The sequence below is a fragment of the Chenopodium quinoa genome, unplaced genomic scaffold (genome assembly GCF_001683475.1).
Source record: "Chenopodium quinoa cultivar QQ74 unplaced genomic scaffold, ASM168347v1, whole genome shotgun sequence".
Classification (NCBI taxonomy): Eukaryota; Viridiplantae; Streptophyta; class Magnoliopsida; order Caryophyllales; family Amaranthaceae; genus Chenopodium; species Chenopodium quinoa.
In genome coordinates this window covers 602609-622268 of record NW_018744560.1, presented here as the reverse complement: position 1 = coordinate 622268, position 19660 = coordinate 602609, and the positions used below count along the sequence as shown (strand labels likewise).

The 19660-nt window shown below is 38.2% G+C and overlaps 3 protein-coding genes across 5 annotated transcripts; 1 reads left to right on the top strand and 2 right to left on the bottom strand.

Annotated features, from left to right (window-relative positions):
- The first annotated feature begins 7638 nt into the window (after positions 1-7638).
- Positions 7639-12070, top strand: LOC110699036 (pentatricopeptide repeat-containing protein At5g42310, mitochondrial). Of its 3 annotated transcripts, none has more exons than XR_002506835.1 (5): positions 7639-9500; positions 9837-9989; positions 10098-10169; positions 10858-11042; positions 11760-12070. XR_002506835.1 is itself a non-coding variant. In XM_021876526.1 (4 exons), the coding sequence occupies exons 1-4, from the start codon at positions 7752-7754 to the stop codon at positions 10963-10965; spliced, it is 2082 nt and encodes a 693-aa protein (XP_021732218.1). In that variant the 5' UTR covers positions 7639-7751; the 3' UTR covers positions 10966-12070. The 3 variants fall into 3 exon arrangements, 1 of the variants encoding a protein (XP_021732218.1); XR_002506834.1 differs by having other exon boundaries at positions 11755-12070; XM_021876526.1 differs by having other exon boundaries at positions 10858-12070.
- A 684-nt stretch (positions 12071-12754) lies between these two features.
- On the bottom strand, positions 12755-14796 carry LOC110699037 (glucan endo-1,3-beta-glucosidase-like). The gene is made up of 2 exons (XM_021876527.1): positions 14607-14796; positions 12755-13846 (listed from the first exon to the last, which is right to left on the bottom strand). The coding sequence occupies exons 1-2, from the start codon at positions 14698-14700 to the stop codon at positions 12900-12902; spliced, it is 1041 nt and encodes a 346-aa protein (XP_021732219.1). The 5' UTR covers positions 14701-14796; the 3' UTR covers positions 12755-12899.
- A 2105-nt stretch (positions 14797-16901) lies between these two features.
- Positions 16902-18364, bottom strand: LOC110699068 (glucan endo-1,3-beta-glucosidase-like). The gene is made up of 2 exons (XM_021876561.1): positions 18301-18364; positions 16902-17905 (listed from the first exon to the last, which is right to left on the bottom strand). Exons 1-2 carry the CDS (start codon positions 18362-18364, stop codon positions 16965-16967), a joined length of 1005 nt encoding a protein of 334 aa, XP_021732253.1. The 3' UTR covers positions 16902-16964.
- Positions 18365-19660: the final 1296 nt, after the last annotated feature.

Below are 19660 nucleotides of genomic sequence, written 5' to 3'. Positions count from 1 at the left end.
CAGAGTCCTTGGTTGATTACAGGGACACAAGGAAGGAAGGGCGTAGCAACGGCAGCAAGGGAAAAGGTGGGGGAGCCAAGCCCACTGATCGAAGCAGCACCAATAGCAACAAGACGGTGAAAAAGGACAAGGCAAAGGGATCATCGTCGTCTTCTTCATCATCTGACAAGCCCAACAACAGGGGCTGTTATTTGTGCGGAGGGCCGCACTGGGCAAGGGATTGCCCTGGGAGACAGAAGCTCAGCGCCATCATAGCTTCGGGCGGTGAATCGTCGGGGGACGATGCGCAAATGGGGTCGTTGCGCCTCTTTAGTAGCGTACGGGCCACACCAAAAGCTGAGGAGAGCACCAAAGTGGTCCAGGTAAGTACGTTACCTCGCCCGAAGGGCTCACTTATGTTTGTTGATACATTAGTGAATGGGAGAGCTTCTAAGGCACTCGTGGACTGTGGTGCCTCACACAACTTCATTACGGAGAAGGAAGCAATGAAGTTGGGAATCAAGTACACCAAGGAACCGGGGAGGATCAAGACGGTTAACACCTCGCCCGTTCCTATCCTTGGTGTGGCGCATAAGGTGCCTATTTGTCTGGGACAATGGAGTGGCACCATAAATCTCACAGTCGTGCATATGGACGACTTCTCTTTGGTGTTGGGACTTGAGTTCATCGACACAGTAAGGCCCGTTTCTTTTGAAGCGGACGGGTCAATTATGATCAAAAGGGATCAAGGGTCATGGTCCGTTCCTGTCACACGAGAAGAAGTTGAAGCCAAGACAATCTCAGCAATCCAGGTGTCCAGGGGGATCAAAAAGGGACAAGAGACTTTCTTGGCTGCGTTAGTGGAGGAAGAGGAGCCCCATGGGAATGAGGTTCCATCAGAAATCTCCGGAGTCCTTGCAGAGTATAAGGATGTGATGCCTCCGGAGCTACCAAAGAGACTACCTCCTAGAAGGGAGGTGGATCACGAGATTGAGCTGGAGCCAGGGACCAAGCCTCCAGCCATGGCACCATACCGCATGGCCCCACCAGAGCTCGAGGAATTAAGGAAGCAATTGAAGGAGCTGCTGGAAGCAGGGTTCATTAGGCCCTCCAAGGCACCATTTGGAGCACCAGTCCTATTTCAACGCAAGCATGATGGCAGCTTGCGAATGTGCATTGACTATCGGGCTCTCAACAAGATCACTGTCAAGAACAAGTATCCAATCCCGTTAGTCGCCGATTTGTTCGATCGACTCGGCAAAGCACGGTACTTCTCCAAGTTGGACCTGCGATCGGGGTATTGGCAGGTGCGCATCGCCGAAGGGGACGAGGCGAAGACGGCATGCGTGACCAGGTATGGTTCTTATGAGTTCTTGGTGATGCCTTTTGGACTCACCAACGCCCCTGCTACTTTTTGCACCTTAATGAATAAGATTTTTCGGCCTTTCCTTGATAAATTTGTAGTCGTCTATCTCGACGATATCGTCGTGTATAGCGACAACTTACAAGATCATGTGGAGCACTTGAGACAGGTGTTCCAGGTCTTACGAGAGAACGAGCTTTATGTGAAGCAAGAGAAGTGCTCGTTCGGACAGGAGGAGGTGTCATTCCTGGGACACCATATTAGAGCCGGAAAGATAATGATGGAGCATGACAAGGTGCAAGCCATCAGGGAATGGGAGGAGCCCAAGAACGTGTCGGAACTACGTTCTTTCCTTGGGCTCGCCAACTATTACAGGCGGTTCATCATGAGCTACTCAGCACGGGCGGCGCCATTGACTGACTTGTTAAAGAAGAAGGCACAATGGTGTTGGAGCGACAAATGTCAAGAGGCCTTTGATGACTTGAAAGATGCCGTCACCAAAGAGCCCGTATTAGCACTGCCCGACTACTCAAAGCCATTCGAGCTACACACTGATGCCTCAGATTTTGCTATCGGAGGAGTTCTCATGCAAGAAGGGCATCCAGTGGCTTATGAGTCACGTAAGCTCAATGACACTGAGAGGAGATATCCAGTGCATGACAAGGAGATGACAGCTATCATTCATTGCTTGCGTGTCTGGAGACATTATTTGCTTGGGAGTCGGTTCACCATCTATATCGACAATGTTGCAACAAGTTACTTCCAAAATCAAAAGAAGCTAAGCCCCAAGCAAGCTCGATGGCAAGACTTCCTAGCCGATTTTGACTACGCTATGGAGTACAAGCCAGGGAAGGTGAATGTAGTTGCTGATGCTCTAAGCCGCAAGGCAATCTTTGCTAGCGTGAGCAGCATAGCTAGCACCCTCCTTGATCGAATCAAGGACGGTTTAAAGGAGGATTCTATGGCCAAGAGTTTGATGGACTTGGCTAACGAGGGAAAGACTCGACGCTTCTGGATAGAGGATGGGATACTCTACACCGTCGGACGTCGCACCTATGTGCCTAAGTGGGACAACCTTAGGCGGGACATCATGAAGGAGTGTCATGATTCATTATGGGCTGGTCACCCTGGGATACAGCGGACAATGGCACTCTTGGAGGAGGTATACTACTGGCCTCACATGCGGGACGATATAGAGGCCTATGTGAAGACTTGTCTTGTGTGCCAACAAGACAAGGTAGAGCAACGTGTGCCAGCAGGACTCTTGGAGCCCTTGCCTATACCAGAGAAGCCATGGGAAAGCGTCTCAATGGATTTCATATCTGCCTTGCCAAAGTCAGAGGGGTTTGGCTCTATCATGGTAGTAGTTGATCGCTTTTCCAAGTATGGGACTTTTATACCGGCACATAAGGATTGCACAGGGGAGCAAGCCGCCAAGTTATTCTTCAAGAATGTGGTCAAGTACTGGGGCTTGCCAAAAAGCATCATCAGCGACCGTGATCCAAGGTTCACCGCCAAATTTTGGACGGAGCTCTTTAAGCTGCTAGGGGCAGGTCTACATTTCTCCACAAGCTTCCACCCGCAGACGGATGGGCAGACAGAACGAGTGAACGCTTTGTTGGAGCTCTATTTGAGGCATTTTGTGAGTGCCAATCAACGAGATTGGGCAAAGCTCATAGACATTGCCCAATTCTCCTTTAATCTGCAGCGGTCCGAGGCAACCCAGCAAAGCCCCTTTGAGATAGTCATGGGTCAACAACCCTTGACTCCACAAGCAGTTGTATCGGGCTACACGGGTAGCAGTCCCGCTGCCTACAGATTAGCTAAGGGATGGCACGAGCAGCTCGACATCACCAAGGCTTACTTGAATAGGGCTGCTAAGAAGATGAAGAAGTGGGCCGACAAAAACAGGCGCCCATTGGAGTTTCAAGAAGGCGACCTAGTCATGGTGAAGCTCTTGCCACACCAATTCAAAGTCTTCCGCAAGGTGCATAAGGGACTAGTGCGGAAGTATGAAGGGCCATTCCCGATCATTAGGAAGGTCGGGAAAGTTTCCTATAAGCTTGAGCTACCTCCCAAGCTGAAAATACATCCGGTGTTCCATGTTAGCATGTTGAAGCCTTACCATGCCGATCTAGAGGATCAGACCAGGGGAAAATCACAACGGGCACCTACGGCCGTGGTAGCATCATTTGAAAGGGACATCGAGAGCATCGAGGCAAAGAGAGTCATAAGGCGTCGAGGTGTGCCAAGCTACAATGAATACTTTGTTCGTTGGAAGGGTCTCCCGGACAGCGAGGCCACATGGGAAAAAGAAGAAGATTTATGGCAATTTGCGGACAAGATCGAGGCATTCGAGTCGGGATCTTGACGAGGGCGTCAAGACTTAGGTGGGGGAGCATGTCACGACCCACACATTCCACTCCTCACTAGGGCCATTGGACGGGAGGCAACAATCGTGGCCAGGGGGAATGCCCTTGGTGCACACTGGCTAGGCCAGACACACCCTCCCCCTATAGAGCTTTATATTGCTCCAGTACTCACCCTAGTGAACACCCAAGTGACAGTAACACAATAAAGGGCTATTTGGGGACCTAAATGAAGTCCGATTGAGCCCAAATTTGGGGGTCCACCATATTTAGGCCCAAAGAACACCATGGTGGTGTTAGATTTTGAAGGAGAAGTCCGGAAGGTTCCAGAATACTCAAGGAGACTCGAGATGCATCCGGAAGCTTCTAGAACCTCCTAGGACATCCTTGAAACATCTGTAAATCTAGAGTTGAGTAGATAATTCTAGAGCCTTGTATATAGAGGGAATGTACTAAAGAAATGTATAGAATACTCTAGAAAGGATTAGATCTAGAACCCTCTATTTGAGGAGGTTAGTGAAGGTTCTAGGCCATGCTTAGAACACTATAAATAGGGGACTTGGCCTTCATTTGGAGGCACCTCAGAAAATACTTGTAAACACTCTCTCTCAAGCTATCAAAGCATTCAAAATATTTATATCCTCTTGTGTTCTCAACATTCCTTAGCTTTCGTTGCACATTCTTGCTTGAAGCGTTTCGGGGTTGAGCCTTGACTAGCATCCGAGGGAGGGAAGTTAGTAGGCTAGCGTGCATAAGACTAGGGGAATTAGTCAGCACGTGACAACGTGCTCGATAAGAAGATTGAAACCCTCAACATTTTATAACAAAGATGAATATATATATATATATATATATATATATATATATATATATATATATATATATTAATCAAGAGACAAAATGTTCGAGAATAGAGAAACCTCCATAGTACAATGATTTACCCAAAATTATATAAATGACACTACAAATTTCAATTAATAGTCTCGTTTTAAAAAAAGTTTCAATTAATAATAATAATAATAATAATAAATTCAAACAAATAACTCAATTTTGATTTGATAAGATTAATTTCAGTTTTGATTGCTTGAAGCTCCATAATCATTATTTGGTGAAGGACTTAGTGCATCCTACAACCTTTGGTATGATTGTAAATGATATATTGCAACTTGCTCTGATGTGTCAGGAAGTATTATTCCTTTGTAATGAGAAGTGGCAATTGCGTTGCCCATAGGCTTGCCAAATTATGTAATCAGTTTAGTGAGCTTATAGTTTGGTTAGAAGAATTCCCAACTGATGTATATTCTTTAGTTATGGCTGATTTAAGCCTCTTGGTTTAATTAATACGAAGTAAAAGCGTAAAAAAAAAAGAAAAAGAAAAAAAATTCAGTTTTCAAAAGCGTTTAATAAAATTTATTGATTTGTACATCTACAAGACTACGACAATAGCAACCTGAGTAACATTATGACTACTCATTAGTTACTCGTACTATATAATACTCTGTTCACTTTTAGAATTGTTTTAATGTATGCTCTACTGAGACTGACATACATAATAATTTAAAGTCGTTTCTCCGCTTATTAAAACATGAAAGAAGTGTTTCGTAGGTAATTTGTTGTATAACGACTCAGAAAAGACGAGATTAAAATTATGAAAGAGAAAACTCCACAGTTGAAAGGGGTGTATTTTGCAATCGTGGATGATTCAACATCCCAAAAAGAGTAAAAGACCAAAAAAACTATTCCCTCCACATCATCATCTTCTACTATGGTTCGGTTGTTCCCACATTTCACCACTCCCACTCACTTAACCACAATTCAAGCATGAACACTTTCCTTCTCTCTCCTCCACTACCCACCCGCTTCCCTCCACCCCATCTCCACCACCACCACCATAACCCCTTCCTCTCTTCTCCACCTCTCCTCCGCATCCTCTCTCCACCACCACCCTTCCCCACCACCTTCTCTGGCACCCTCTCCGACAACCTCACCCCCGACTTCCAAAACGACGACGTTGACATCCTCCCCACCTCTCGCAACTGCTACGACTTCTCCCCTCTCATCAACCATTACTTAACAAAAAATGGGAGTGTGTGAGAAAGTAGTAGTTATGTTAGCTTTTATTGGTAGAGTTAGCTTATATGAAAAGTTAGAAATGTTAAAAGTAGCTTTTGAGGTATCACCCGAAAATGCGGGTACCCGAGGTTTTGGAGAGTCAAATACTCGGCCCATGACCCGACCCAAGAAATCCGGGTACCCGGTTAAGGGGTACCCGAAATTCCCGGGTCAGGTCAGAGGGGTACCCGAAATTCCCGGGTCAGGTCAGAGGGGTACCCGAAATTCCCGGGTCAGGTCAGAGGGGTACCCGAATAAAAGTAAAAAAAAAAAATTAAATAAATAATGTTTAATGTTTGCATTTGAAAGCATTAAAAAAAAAATACTCTTGTACACAAATTGAAGATAATTAAGATTCAACTAAGGAATTAAAAGAAATTGAGAACATAAAATTTAGATACAAGCATACAACCACAAATAATATACTTAAGAGAGATAAAATAGACAAAACACCTTAAACATTCACAAATGAAGAACCATTGAGAATTTATGTGAATTGGATCTTACCAAATTTTGAGCAAAATATTAGAGAAATCATAATATTCCTAACATTAATAAGAGTTAAATTATCAAATTGAACTTGACAAGGATCTTTCTTGGAGGATGAATAGGGCCGCAAGTCCACAACTAAAGCTCGACTATGGCTTATCTCCGACGATTTCCAGCAACTAAAGCTCGGCCGCGCGGTTTCCAGCAAGCCTATCTCCGACGATGCGTGCAGTGGTTCGATTTTTTGGGTTGATGAAGGCTTGCTCTTGATGTTTGCAATGAAATTGCTTATTTGCAATAGGTGAGTGAAGGAGAGAGAAAGATGAATGAAGGAGAGAGAGAGAGGTGGGTGCTTGAAGGAGAGAGAGAGGTGGGTTCTGCTTGAAGGAGAGAGAAAGGTGGGTGCTTAAAGGAGAAAGAGTGAGTGACGACTGTGCATAAAACCCTAATTTCCTAGCAATATATATATTTTATAAATACCCATGACCCGACCCGCTAAATCTCAGTTTTACCGGGTCGGGTACCCAACCCGCTAATTTTGAAAAAAAACAACAAAAATACCCGCTAAAATCTGCCGGGTCAGCGGGTCAACGGGTCGGGTGAACCGGGTTGGGTATTTTTGAACACCCCTAGTTTTAAATGTAAAATATTGATTTTACATGTAATAGCTAGTCAACCGTTACTTTACCGAACACTCATACCTCAATATTCTATTTTCACAGCTACAACTTGTTGACAGTTAAAAGCTACTTAGACAGCTAACAACTTCATTCACAACTAACAAGTACCTTCATAACAATATTTTGCCAAACACGCCCTAAATCAATAAAAAAATCTCAAACAACATGGTATTTTCATAAATAAGTCAACATAAGTGAGACCCGCATATTAATAAAAGTTGTTCACATAATTACAAAATTGTCATGCTAAATAAGATGATTTATTAATACAAGGTAGGAGACACACGCAAAATTGCGTGTGCAAGATAAGAAAGCTATATGACTTGATTTTTATTTTTATTTTCTGAAATATTATCTTCCAAATTCTAAATATATTAGTGACTTTATAAATTGATGAAATCATGGATATGACTTCCTTTAAAAAAAAGTTAAAAAAATAAAAAAATAGTTAGCTTTTAATTTTTAATAAAGAATGGTAGTTTATTTTTTTTATTTTTCAAAAAAAAATGAAGGTAGTTTTTTTTTTTTTTTTTTTCAAAAAAAAAAATAAAGGTATTTTTTTTAAAGAAAATAAAAGATGAGAAGGGTATTTTGGGAAAGAAAAATTTATCACCCAAAACCCCCTTTCACTTTATATATTACTATAGATGTTTAGAAAAATGCCATTACATAACCAAACTATCGTCAAAATCTATTCCCTCTATTACTCCACATCATCGTCTTGTTCCCACCTTTCACTCACTCAACCACAATTGAAGCATGAACACTTTCCTTCTCTCTCCTCCACTCCCCACCCTCTTCCCTCCACCCCATCTCCACCACAACCACCACCCCTTCCTCTCTTCTCCACCTCTCCTCCGCCGCATCCTCTCCTCTCCACCACCCTTCCCCACCACCTTCTCCGGCACCCTCTCCGACAACCTCACCACCGACTTCCGAAACGACGACGTTGACATCCTCCCCACCTCTCGCAACCGCTACGACTTCTCCCCTCTCATCAACTACCTCTCCACCACATCTCCTCCTTCCGAAACCCCCACCAACTCACTCGACTCAACCGAGTTCCAACTCGCCGAGTCATACCGCGCAGTACCCACTCACTACTGGCACTCCCTCCTCAAAACCCTCGCTTCTTCCCCCACCACCATCTCCACCGCTTACGCTGTCGTCACCTGGTTGCAGAAACACAATCTCTGTTTCTCTTACGAGCTCCTCTACTCCATCTTAATCCACGCTTTGGGGAAGTCGGAGAAGCTTTACGAAGCGTTTCTCCTTTCGCAGCGCCAGAAATTGACCCCGTTAACTTATAATGCTTTGATTGGAGCTTGTGCTCGAAATGATGACCTCGAAAAAGCCCTAAATTTGATGTCTAGGATGCGGCAAGATGGGTATCCTCCTGATTTTGTGAATTATAGTTTGATTGTGCAGTCAATTGCGAGGACGAATAATAATAATCATGGGGATTCGTCTGTTTTGGTTAGATTGTATGAGGAGATGAAATGTGATAGTGTTGAGCTTGATGCTCAGCTTTTGAATGATTTGGTTGTTGGGTTTGCTAAGTCTGGGGATGTTGATAGGGCGTTGTGGTTTTTGGGTGTGGTTCAGGGGAATGGGTTGAGTGCCAAGACTGCTACGCTTATTTCTGTGATTTCGGCGTTGGGGAATGCCGGGAGGGCCGAGGAGGCCGAGGCCGTGTTCGAGGAGCTTAAGGAAGGTGGGTTGAGGCCTAGGACGAGGGCTTATAACGCGGTTTTGAGGGGATATGTGAAGGCTGGGATGTTGAGGGATGCTGAATCCATTGTTTCGGAGATGGAAAGGGTTGGGGTTTTGCCTGATGAGCATACTTATAGCTTGTTGATTGATGCTTATGCGAATGCTGGGAGGTGGGAGAGTGCTAGGATTGTGTTGAAAGAGATGGAGGCTAGTAATGTAGGGCCTAATTCGTTCGTGTTTAGTAGGATTCTAGCTAGTTATCGCGATAGAGGGGACTGGCAGAAGTCGTTTCAAGTGTTGAGGGAGATGAGGAATTGTGGGGTGAAGCCTGATAGGTTATTTTATAATGTGATGATTGATGCTTTGGGGAAGTATAATTGTATGGATCATGCTATGGATACCTTTGAGAAGATGAAATTGGAGGGGATCGAGCCAGACAATTGTACATGGAATACATTGATTGATAGCCATTGTAAGTGTGGGCGGTATGATAAGGCAGAGGAGTTGTTCAAAGAGATGCAAGAAAGTGGGTGCGCGCCTTGTATAACTACGTATAATATTATGATCCACTGTTATGGTGTGCAGGAGAAATGGGAAGAGGTTAAGACTTTAATGGGAAAGATGCAGGGTCAAGGATTGTTGGCTAATGTTGTGACATATACCACTCTGGTTGATATATACGGGCAATCAGGAAGATTTAAGGAGGCCATTGAATGCCTAGAGGTTATGAAAGCGAATGGATTGAAACCTTCGGAGACCATGTACAATGCCTTGATCAATGCCTATGCTCAAAGGGTATGAATTGTGTCTTTTCTTCAAGTTCTTGCTATTTTGCTCATAAATTATTGACAAAATGTTCATTATAAAAATCTTGTGGTTATATGTGTTGAGTTGAAGATCTATTGATGGATTGTAGTGCAAATTGTTTATATGAGCAAGTTTTAGATCATAGTATGATGATATGATCAGGCCTTTAGTTGTTGCAAAACTGGCTGTGGGGTGGGATTCACTTGTTTTGAATATTATACTGAATCAAACCTTCCTGCTTTACGGGCTTAATACTAGGCAGCGGTTAGTTATCGTATTGCGTTGGTTGATCATATGTGTATTAAGTACCTTCTTGACTTGCAGGGTTTATCAGACCAAGCAATTAATGCATTTAGGCTCATGCGAGCAGATGGCCTCAAGCCTAGTATTTTAGCTCTCAATGCACTGATCAATGCATTTGGGGAGGACAGAAGGGATGCTGAAGCATTTTCTGTTTTACAGTATATGAAAGAAAATGTAAGTCCTGTGTGTTGTGCTATTGTTTTGCTGGTATGCTTGTTTCCTCATCACCTCAATGAATTAAATTATTTTCTGCTTAATTATTCTATTGGCTGTGGTTTGCAGGACTTGAAACCTGATGTAGTTACATATACAACCCTTATGAAAGCGTTAATCCGTGTTGAAAAGTTTGATAAGGTAAGAATATCTACATTCTTGTACATCGTATACAAATCTATAGAAACTCTACAATCATTTTCTGCATTTGTTGTTTTTCAATGCCAATTATTGTTACACAATCGATTCTATTGCTAATCTAGTATAATACATTCTCTGTTGTAATCCCTTGTAGTCCTGACTCCTGAGTGCTGCCTTTTGCTGTTAGACAAAGGGTTCTACTGTATTATACTTTCGGCTAGATGTCATCAATGTGGTATTGAGACTTGACCAGGGCATATTTTGTTCTTATGTTAACTTATGTCCCATTTGTGAGTTTTTACTGAACAACTAAAAAGAATTATGAACTTTTTCTTTCTTTTCTCATTGCTATGTTGTGGTTTTAGAATTTGGGCATTTGTTTTTTTCAAATTGACCAGCCATGTCAACTAGCGAGGCAGCCCTGCCCTGACAGATATGGGATTATCTGGTTTCAGATAAGTTTAATGAAGAATTGTATATGGGCACTTGTCCACTTTATTGCTTTAATGCACTTCTTGCAGCAAAATACAGAACACGATGATACAGTTAGTACTTAGTAATATGTGACTTGGTATTGTACTAGAAGCAAGATGCAGTGTAGGAAAGGTTGCATATATCAACATTATAACATCTGAAAAATGGAAAACACTATATTTTTGTGATATACTAATTGTTTAATATACTTCAGGTTCCTTCTGTCTATGAGGAAATGATATTGTCTGGCTGCACCCCAGATAGGAAGGCTAGATCAATGTTAAGATCTGCACTGAAGTACATGAAGCGGATGCTGAGATGATAATTATAGCAAATCAATCTTCCAGCAAAACCTGATGATACGTGACAAAATTGAACATAATTGTTGTTTTTGATGGGGTTAGTCTTCCTAACTATCCTCATGATCTCAGAATCTGTTACGTAGGTCTAAAAATGTTTTTTTTTTTCAGCCTAGTCAGATAATAAGTTTTTATTCAAATACAAAGTACGAATTAATTTTTAATAAGCATGGATAAAGGTCAGGGATTTAAGGAACTGCATGATTTTCCTTGGTTCAGTTTCCCTCAAAACCTCTGTACAAAAGATGATAAGAAGCCTTCCAAAAATCCAAATACTTAATTTCTGTGAGTAGGTTAATGATTAAGAAGAATAGTATAACCTCCATCCTTTCAGAATTAGTAGTTTCATTGTCTGCAAAATGTTGTCACCTTCTGAACAGTGATTAAATTTTCTAAATTGGGATTACCTACATAAAGTGATGCAGAACTGGCATCTTTTATTAAGGCATTCGGGTCATTCTGTGATATCATGTTTGATCCTTAATTGTGAGGGCATGAGGCAATGTGACTACTAAATACATATGGAGGGGGTGGCTCCTTCCAGACAGGCCAGAATTGGCACCAGGCTGAAGGAGTCGAGTCATCTTTGAAAATTTGACAATTGGATTTGCAGAAATGATAACCTGCCATTCATTAGTCCTCTATGAAATAAAAGCTAGCGAAAGATAAATCATTACATTATATTACAAGCAAATTATATTTTGCTGAAAAATGTTTCTGCTTAACTTTTTTCTTCTGGATATGTTTTACAGTGCAGGTCGTAAAGATCTGTGATCGTGTACATTCATTTGTAAACTTACCCCTGTTGCCTCTGTAGTTACTATTATTCACCATAGTTGCAGAAATCAGAAGCTCATAACAGACCTAGTTAGAATTTAGAACACCTTTATGGCTTTATTGTAAAATAGTTTGTAATTTGTACATGCTTCAAGCTTCAATTACTTGAATAACAGCATCACATTGACTTATTTTTTTGTACACCTGATAACAAATCTGTTCCATGATGTAATCTTATAGTTCGATTTATGCCTTTTGCCTTAATCTATCTCAGATTCTAGTTTATGTTTATTACCAATAAAGCTCCTGTAACTTTGTTTATGTCAACTAATCAGAGAGACTAGAATAATTTAAGTTATACTTCCTTTGGTTTCACTTCCAACATTTTGACTTTTGCCTATTCTCTCATGCTATATTTAAAATATCTTTGGTAATTAATTCTCAAGGTGTGAGTTCTTGTTATGTTTTCTATATATTTTTCAAACTATTATAAATTATCTAATAATTGTATTTATGATTGGTTTTATGCATTGATAAGGGGGAAAGACATACACTCCATCTAATTATTTACCCTAATATTTCTGATAGCTTCATCAAATTGCCTGAACTTTGTGGCAGTCATCGGAAAAAAAAGTGCACCCTAGGTTGATATAAATGAGCCCTACATTTAAATGGAGAAAATAAAGAGCAAGATGAATTCTACGGTGAGTATAGCCGGAGAAAGTGGGTACAAGGTAAGCATAGGAGGAGCGAAACACTTAGGGGAGAAGTTTTTATGTAGTATTTTATTTTATCATCAAAGTTTTGTGGAGAGTGAGATTATCATTTTGTAATCGGTACTACTTATTGGTGTATAAATAATGCTTCGCATCGATTGAACTATAAAAGAAAAAAAATCGACCAGCTACTATAAAGGGTGTTGACCTAATTTTATGCAAAATAAGTATGTATAAAAGATTGAGACAACGTGACAACTAAATCCAAATATAGATAAGAGATGTAAAGATAAATAGAAGCATGTATATAGCATTTTAATTCTAATCTTTGCAAGTTATCACATCTGGGGATATCCCCGTTATTTGGTTTATATTTATCAGCACTATATTTGTTCCTTAGGTTATCAATTGAAATTTAGTTGGCCATACTTGGGCTGTTGATCAGGACTAAAAAGTCCAAAATGCTGCTCAGTGGGAGCTCCTTGTTTGTTATTCTCATCAAACATAGCAAACAAGTAAGTTTCAATTCCTTGTTGTTTCAAAGGAGTCCCCTGCTTCACATGACTTATCAAATTCATGTAATAAGTTCCTGCATTGTCCACCGTTGTGGCAGCGTCTCCACCTTCTGATGGCCATCCGCTCTCAGACACTACGATGGCGGTATCATGTGCATCGGCCCTCCCTAAAGCCGCGTACACTGCATCTACAAGTGCATCAAATAGATTTTGATAGTTCAATCCATTATTAGGATCATTAGCCACTGTACCAGAGGCAGTGAATAATGCATAGTCAAGACGGATTTGCGCCTCATTATTTATGTAAGCAAAATAAGGATACACGTTAACCAGCAAAGGTGAACCATTGCTCTTTAAAAAGTTGATTATTGGGGTGATGTATGACGAGTCAGTAAATTGGCCGTTGGATGGTGGAAAAGAATTTGTGATTAAGGTTGTGTCAATGGCCGTAGAAACCTTAATCTGACCACCTAAACCGTTTGAGTTCAATGCGTTAAGAACATTTTGCATTGCTGGTTGGACTGACGAGGCTTCTGAATCAGACGGATGGACTTCATTCCCTACCGCGATGTATTTTATTGATGATGCATAAGGAACGACATTGGTTTGAACCCACTGGTTAGCAGCTGATTGATCCGACCCTAGAGACTGAAGGTTGTCTTTGGGGACATCTAGGATGATTTTGATTCCTGATCCTTGTAGGGCGGTTTGGAGAGTTTGATCAGGAGAATAGATCCTCATAGCTCCTATTTGGTTGGATTTGTAGAGGTTAACGACGTCTTGTTTGGATGGTAAGTTGTCTCCATTGCCCCCATAACATACTCCAATTTGCGCCTCTGCATTCATTCAATTATTGCACATTGATTAGTACTGAGCTGAGTACAGGTTTAAGGTATGAACGCGTATGATTTAGACCATACGAAATTTACTAGACCCAAACTTTTCCATTTGAGTTGACTTGACCTTGTTTGATCCGATTAAGTTGTAGCCCCAAACTGAAACATATTTGTTTTCTATAAAATAACTGACTATAGACTTATATATAAATGTTTTACTCAATTTGAGTACGTTTTGAATGGTCCATCATAAAATGGATGTTTTCCTAAACCTGATTGGATTACTAATTTGACATCTCCAATATAATGTTGTTTAATACTCCGTACTTGTTATGTTTTAGAGAGGTCATAAATGTCAGATCAGTGTACATACGTGCATTGTGACACCTTCTCAATTATACTTCGCGTATATAGAGTATTAATAAAAAGTTCTGCTACTCACCTCGTCACCTAAGTGTACATATAGAGGTAGAGTAAGAGTAACTTTTTTTTGCTTGTTTGATACTTTTTGCAAATTTGAAAATAATGTTATCAAATGAGAAAAGGAAAAAAAAAGTACAACTTTCAAGTATTGTTATGTACTATATACTATTTTCGTTACAGGTTATATGCAACGATTTGACATAAAGCAGAGAAAGAAAAAATATCTAATCATTTCACATAACCTGTAACGGAGGTAGTATATGCAGCAAGACGTACTCAATAACCAACATTAAAAACAACAAAGATTAGATTATTAGATAGATCTGTATATTTATACCTGCAGAGTGTAAGCTAAGGAATAAGAATGCTATATTGAACAGTATCGTGGCGACGACCATGGGAGAATTGCTAGGAGTAGCCATGGAAAACATGATAAAGAAACCAGTGGCTATGTGTTTAACACTACTTGTAGACTAAGCTAGAAGAAGAAAAACTAAAATGCGTTGATGTTTTGATGTCCTTCATCTGCCCCTTTATATAGATCACATATTCACATTATTAGGCAATGAGCCAATACTATTATTTGTTTATTCCACAAAAATGTTAGGCAATGACCCAGTATTACCCCCATTATTTTCTACATTATATGCCAAAACATCTTGGAAATTAATATTATTATGAACAAATAATTCCCATTTTCCCACACTGTTAGGGTAGTGTTTTTGTTCTTGTTTTTTTTTTTTTTTCCTCAAATTTGAAAATTCAATGCTTCATTTAATGCATGAAAGGAGCTTATTGGAGTATCAACTACGTACTACAAGTCTACCATAGAAGTTCTTTCTAACAGTTTAAAATTAAAAGACGTGTGTAATACTAAGAAAATTATAAATGACCAAAAGTTTATATGTACGTACAATTTATTGTTTGACAAAGAAGCTTGATTGAATTTTCCCTATAAACGTTAAATTTCGAATTATCAATGCAAAGGCTAAGTCGTTTTATCTACAATATTATTCTTGAGTTTAACAATAAACCCAATTAAAATTCTCTCGATCTTTGAACATATTGAAACACACTTCTCCTTCCCAGTTAGATCTTAATTTATTTGCGTGTTCATAGCTAGAGTGTAATGCTTGCAGCGCATACACTATGTTGCATGACTTGCATCAAATGTATTAGCTATATAGCTCTTATAGGCAAATTCATTAGTGAGAAGTAAATTAAATACATCAGTGGCCAGTGATCGAGACATTAAACCTACTTACTATTCCTTCGTATGATTTACTAGATTTTGTTAAAAATTAGAGAAGATTATATTAGACTAAGCAATTCACAAAATTATGAAGAAAACGGCTCATATTATACTAAAGTAGAAATAATTTAAACAAGACTTCAAAATACTTAAATTAGAGTTATTAGACTAGAAGTCTAGAACCAATCCAATCAAAACACAAGGTGAAGAGAACATAACAAGAGAATAGTACTATAGTGGGTCTCCCTTTGACCAAGATTTATAGTCAACAATGTCGAGCAATTTTTAAACAAAGTATATAATAAAATGGAAAATTTTTAAATTACCACCCAAAAATGTAACTATTTTCGAACTAACCACCCGTTTAACTTTTTATTTTAAATTACCACCCCTTAAATTAAATAAATGCTCAAATTACCACCTATTTTAAAAATCCGATGGATTTTCCGTCTATGGGCCTGACTTAAAGCTTATTTTGACCTTTTGACTGATTTTTTCCCCGATTTTTCTCTTTAAAAACGCTCTCCTAACTTCAATTCACATTTTTCTCTTTGAAAATTGGTAGAATTTAGTGAAGGAAAAGTGAATTAAGTTTAGAGAGCGTTTTTAAAGAGAAAAATCGGGGAAAAATAAGTCAAAAGGATCAAAATAAGTGTTAGGTGAGGCCTACAGACGGTAAATCCACCGGATTTTTGAAATGGGTGATAATATGAGCATTTATTTAATTTAAAGGGTGGTAATTTAAAATAAAAAATTAAACGGGTGGTTAGTTCGAAAATGGTAACATTTTTAGGGGGTAATTTAGAAATTAACCTAATAAAATATCGTATCACATTCTAGTTACATTATAAGTCACATGTAATTCTATAATTACATAATTATTAGGGATAAAATACACCAAATTTATGAGAGTGAGGGATAGCTCAAGTGGTAGAGCTTCCCTCCCGATTTCAGGAAATCTTGGGATCGATTCTCACCCCTGCCCTTGTGGCTCTCTCTAAACACCAAAAAAAAAAAAAAAAATTATTCCTTTTTGGTATCCTTTAGAATTATTTTATTCCATAATTTCAGCCAAGATTAACAGATACAAATCTGACTCATTCCTTCCAACTTTCTTCCAGCCCTTCATTAATCATTACCACATTTTTTTTATTTAATTAACCAGAGAGTATTATTAAACTAATATCCGTATAATATCATCATTACACATTTTCAATTTCAACATGCATAAAAGTATAATGCCATCATAGCACAAATCAACATGAATAAAAAGTATAATAAAAATCCAAAACATAACAATTTTATTTCTTATCATGAGTTTTCGTAACAAAGGTAGTTACTCTTATTTAATTAATACTCCTAAAAACTAAACATAAACATAAACTATGAATCATACAATTGCATCAGAATATCACTTCAATTTTTCAACATTAATAATGTAATCTATGGATTGAAATTGAGAGCACCATACTTAGGCTGTTGATTAGGGGTAAAGAGACCAAAATGATGCTCACTTGGAGCTCCTGGTTTGTTATCTTCATCAAACATTGCAAACAGATAAGTCTCAATTCCTCCTGGTTTCAATGGAGTCCCCTGCTTAACATGGCCGATCGCGTTCCGATAATAAGTCCCTGCATTGTCGACCGTGGCATCAGCTCCACCTTCCGACGGCCATCCAGTTTCTGACACCACAACCCCTACATTAGGTGCACCCGCCTTACCTAAAGCCACGAACACACCATCCACAATTGCGTCGAATAAGTTCTGATAGTCCCTTCCACTATCAGAAAATACAGGACCAGGTGCAGTAAACAATGCATAGTCAAGCCTTATATTTTCAGGGTCACTAATACGAGCGAAGTATGGATAAATATTAACCAACAAAGGCGAACCATTGGTGGTTAGAAAGTTGATGATCGGGGTAATGTATCCTGGATTACTGAATTCACTAGCAGATGGTGGGTAGGTATTTGTGAATAAGCTCGTATCAATGGCCGTAGAAACCAAAATCTGTCCCCCTAAGCCGTTTGCAACGAGTGCATTGAGAATGTTCTGCATTGCTGGTAATACTGCCGGGGCTTCCGCATAATCAGGATGAATTTCATTACCAACTGCAATGTACTTGATTGCACTTGCAAAAGGGACGACATTGGTTTGCACCCAATTGGTGGCAGCTGCTGGATCGGAAGCTATACCCGAAAGATCTCCGTTAACAACACCAAGAATAGTTTTGATGCCGGAGCCTTGTAGGGCTTGGAGAGCTGCTGTGTTGGGATTAAATAGCCTCATTGTTTCTATTCCGTTAGACTTGTAAAGATTGATGACATCTTGCTCAGATGGCAAGTTATCTGCAACATTACCGTAACACACTCCAACTTGTCCCACTGCAATCATATGTAAGATTTAGATTATATTAACCCTTATGTAAAATATAAAAGAACAAAAAGACTAGCTAATTAAATAAAGGGATCCGAAATGTGTTCGTTTCAACTAATTCCAATAATTATATTTAAGCATAGCCTAAATTTTTATTAGTTTATGCATTTAAATTATAAAATTTACGGAAATTACAAATCATAAATTGAGTAATCCAATAGGTTAAACTTGATTCATTATTGTAAAAATAACGTCAAATTTTAATCATAATTGAACATTATATTAGAGCAACCCAAACCAAGTTAGATCAGAACTATTAGAAAATAAAATAAAATTAGACCAACTAGACTAACACTAGTAAAACTTAATACATGTAAGTTGTAATTGAAATTAAATTATGTACCTGTATGGTGTACGTTAAGGAATAAGTATACCATAACAAGCAATAGCATCGCAGTAGCAGCCATTATAAAACAAACAGGTTTGTTATGAATAAATGTTTGTATTGAGTATTTCAAAAGAAATAGCAATGTAAACTCTAGTTGGTTGTGTAAAATTCATTTGATGCATGCATATATAATATATTTATACTATATGTAATTTAATTATGGTAATAATGATCGAGAATATGCATATATAATATATTTATACTATATGTAATTTAATTATGGTAATAATGATCGAGAATAAAAAAGCAATATCATGCCATATATTTTTTTTGAAAGAAAAGTTAAAAAAGACCTGCCATATTAAATTAGGCAATCTGTCGTCAATATTAGCAATATATTTTCCTTGGTATGTTAAGGCAATAGACACATTTACCTTAACATTACACATAAAATCCATAATATTTGGATATTAATAAAACTTTCTTCAACATTCATTTTTGTTCTATATGTAAAGATTTTCACATAGAAATATTACGTAAATTTTGCTCTGTGTCAAATTATAGCAAGTATGAAAGATTAAGTACCTTATATTGTCAAAATACAATGTGCTTACAAAGTTAAGAAACTACATTTGTCTAAATACAATGTATCTACACAAAATATATATTTGCTGTCAATAATAATAATAAAAAAAGAATTATAAAAGATATTTTTCTTACATAGTAATTTAACACAAAAAAGTAAATTTAATTTAATTAGCTTAAAACCACTATTAGATGATCGTATCTTTCAACTAGCAAAAAGCATGCCAAAAATTTATGAATACATATTACATATAGTAATAATAATTAAGATTCTATACAATTCTATAATTAAATTAAATTAAATATATTATGTAATTTATTTATATGAAAAACATTCTCATTTTTATAATAACTAGCTTATGGTCCTGTGCAATGCACGGATTTACCAAAATTTATAAATATTTTTATTTCAAAAACTTTTTTATGATTTTTTTTATAATAAGTATGAAAAAATTTGATATTCTGCTAATTATATTAAAAATTATGCATATCTTTTTAAATAATATTATTTTGCTTAAATTTTCTATAAGTTGTTACAAAAATGTTTTATTGAATTTTGGACGGAAAGATTGCATTTAAGTAGGAAAGAAAATATTATAGTGTATAAAAATTGCCTAAGATAATTTGACAAAAAATGGAAAAAAAAGTGGAGGAAAATTATTTAACTAGATTTTACCACGTGTCATTTTTTTATTCGCCTTTAGTAATTAGTATATAGTTATTGATTGATTGATCATTTAGGTTTCATCATATTTTAATTTTATATAATCCATATATATCATACATATAT

Coding starts and splice junctions, on each gene's coding strand:
- LOC110699036 (XM_021876526.1), top strand. CDS start 7,752: ATGAACACTTTCCTTCTCTCTCCTCCACTCCCCACCCTCTTCCCTCCA. Junction 9,501..9,836: donor TCAATGCCTATGCTCAAAGG/GTATGAATTGTG, acceptor CTTGACTTGCAG/GGTTTATCAGACCAAGCAAT. Junction 10,170..10,857: donor GTGTTGAAAAGTTTGATAAG/GTAAGAATATCT, acceptor AATATACTTCAG/GTTCCTTCTGTCTATGAGGA.
- LOC110699037 (XM_021876527.1), bottom strand. CDS start 14,700: ATGTTTTCCATGGCTACTCCTAGCAATTCTCCCATGGTCGTCGCCACG. Junction 13,847..14,606: donor CCTTAGCTTACACTCTGCAG/GTATAAATATAC, acceptor GAATGAATGCAG/AGGCGCAAATTGGAGTATGT.
- LOC110699068 (XM_021876561.1), bottom strand. CDS start 18,364: ATGGCTGCTACTGCGATGCTATTGCTTGTTATGGTATACTTATTCCTT. Junction 17,906..18,300: donor CCTTAACGTACACCATACAG/GTACATAATTTA, acceptor ATATGATTGCAG/TGGGACAAGTTGGAGTGTGT.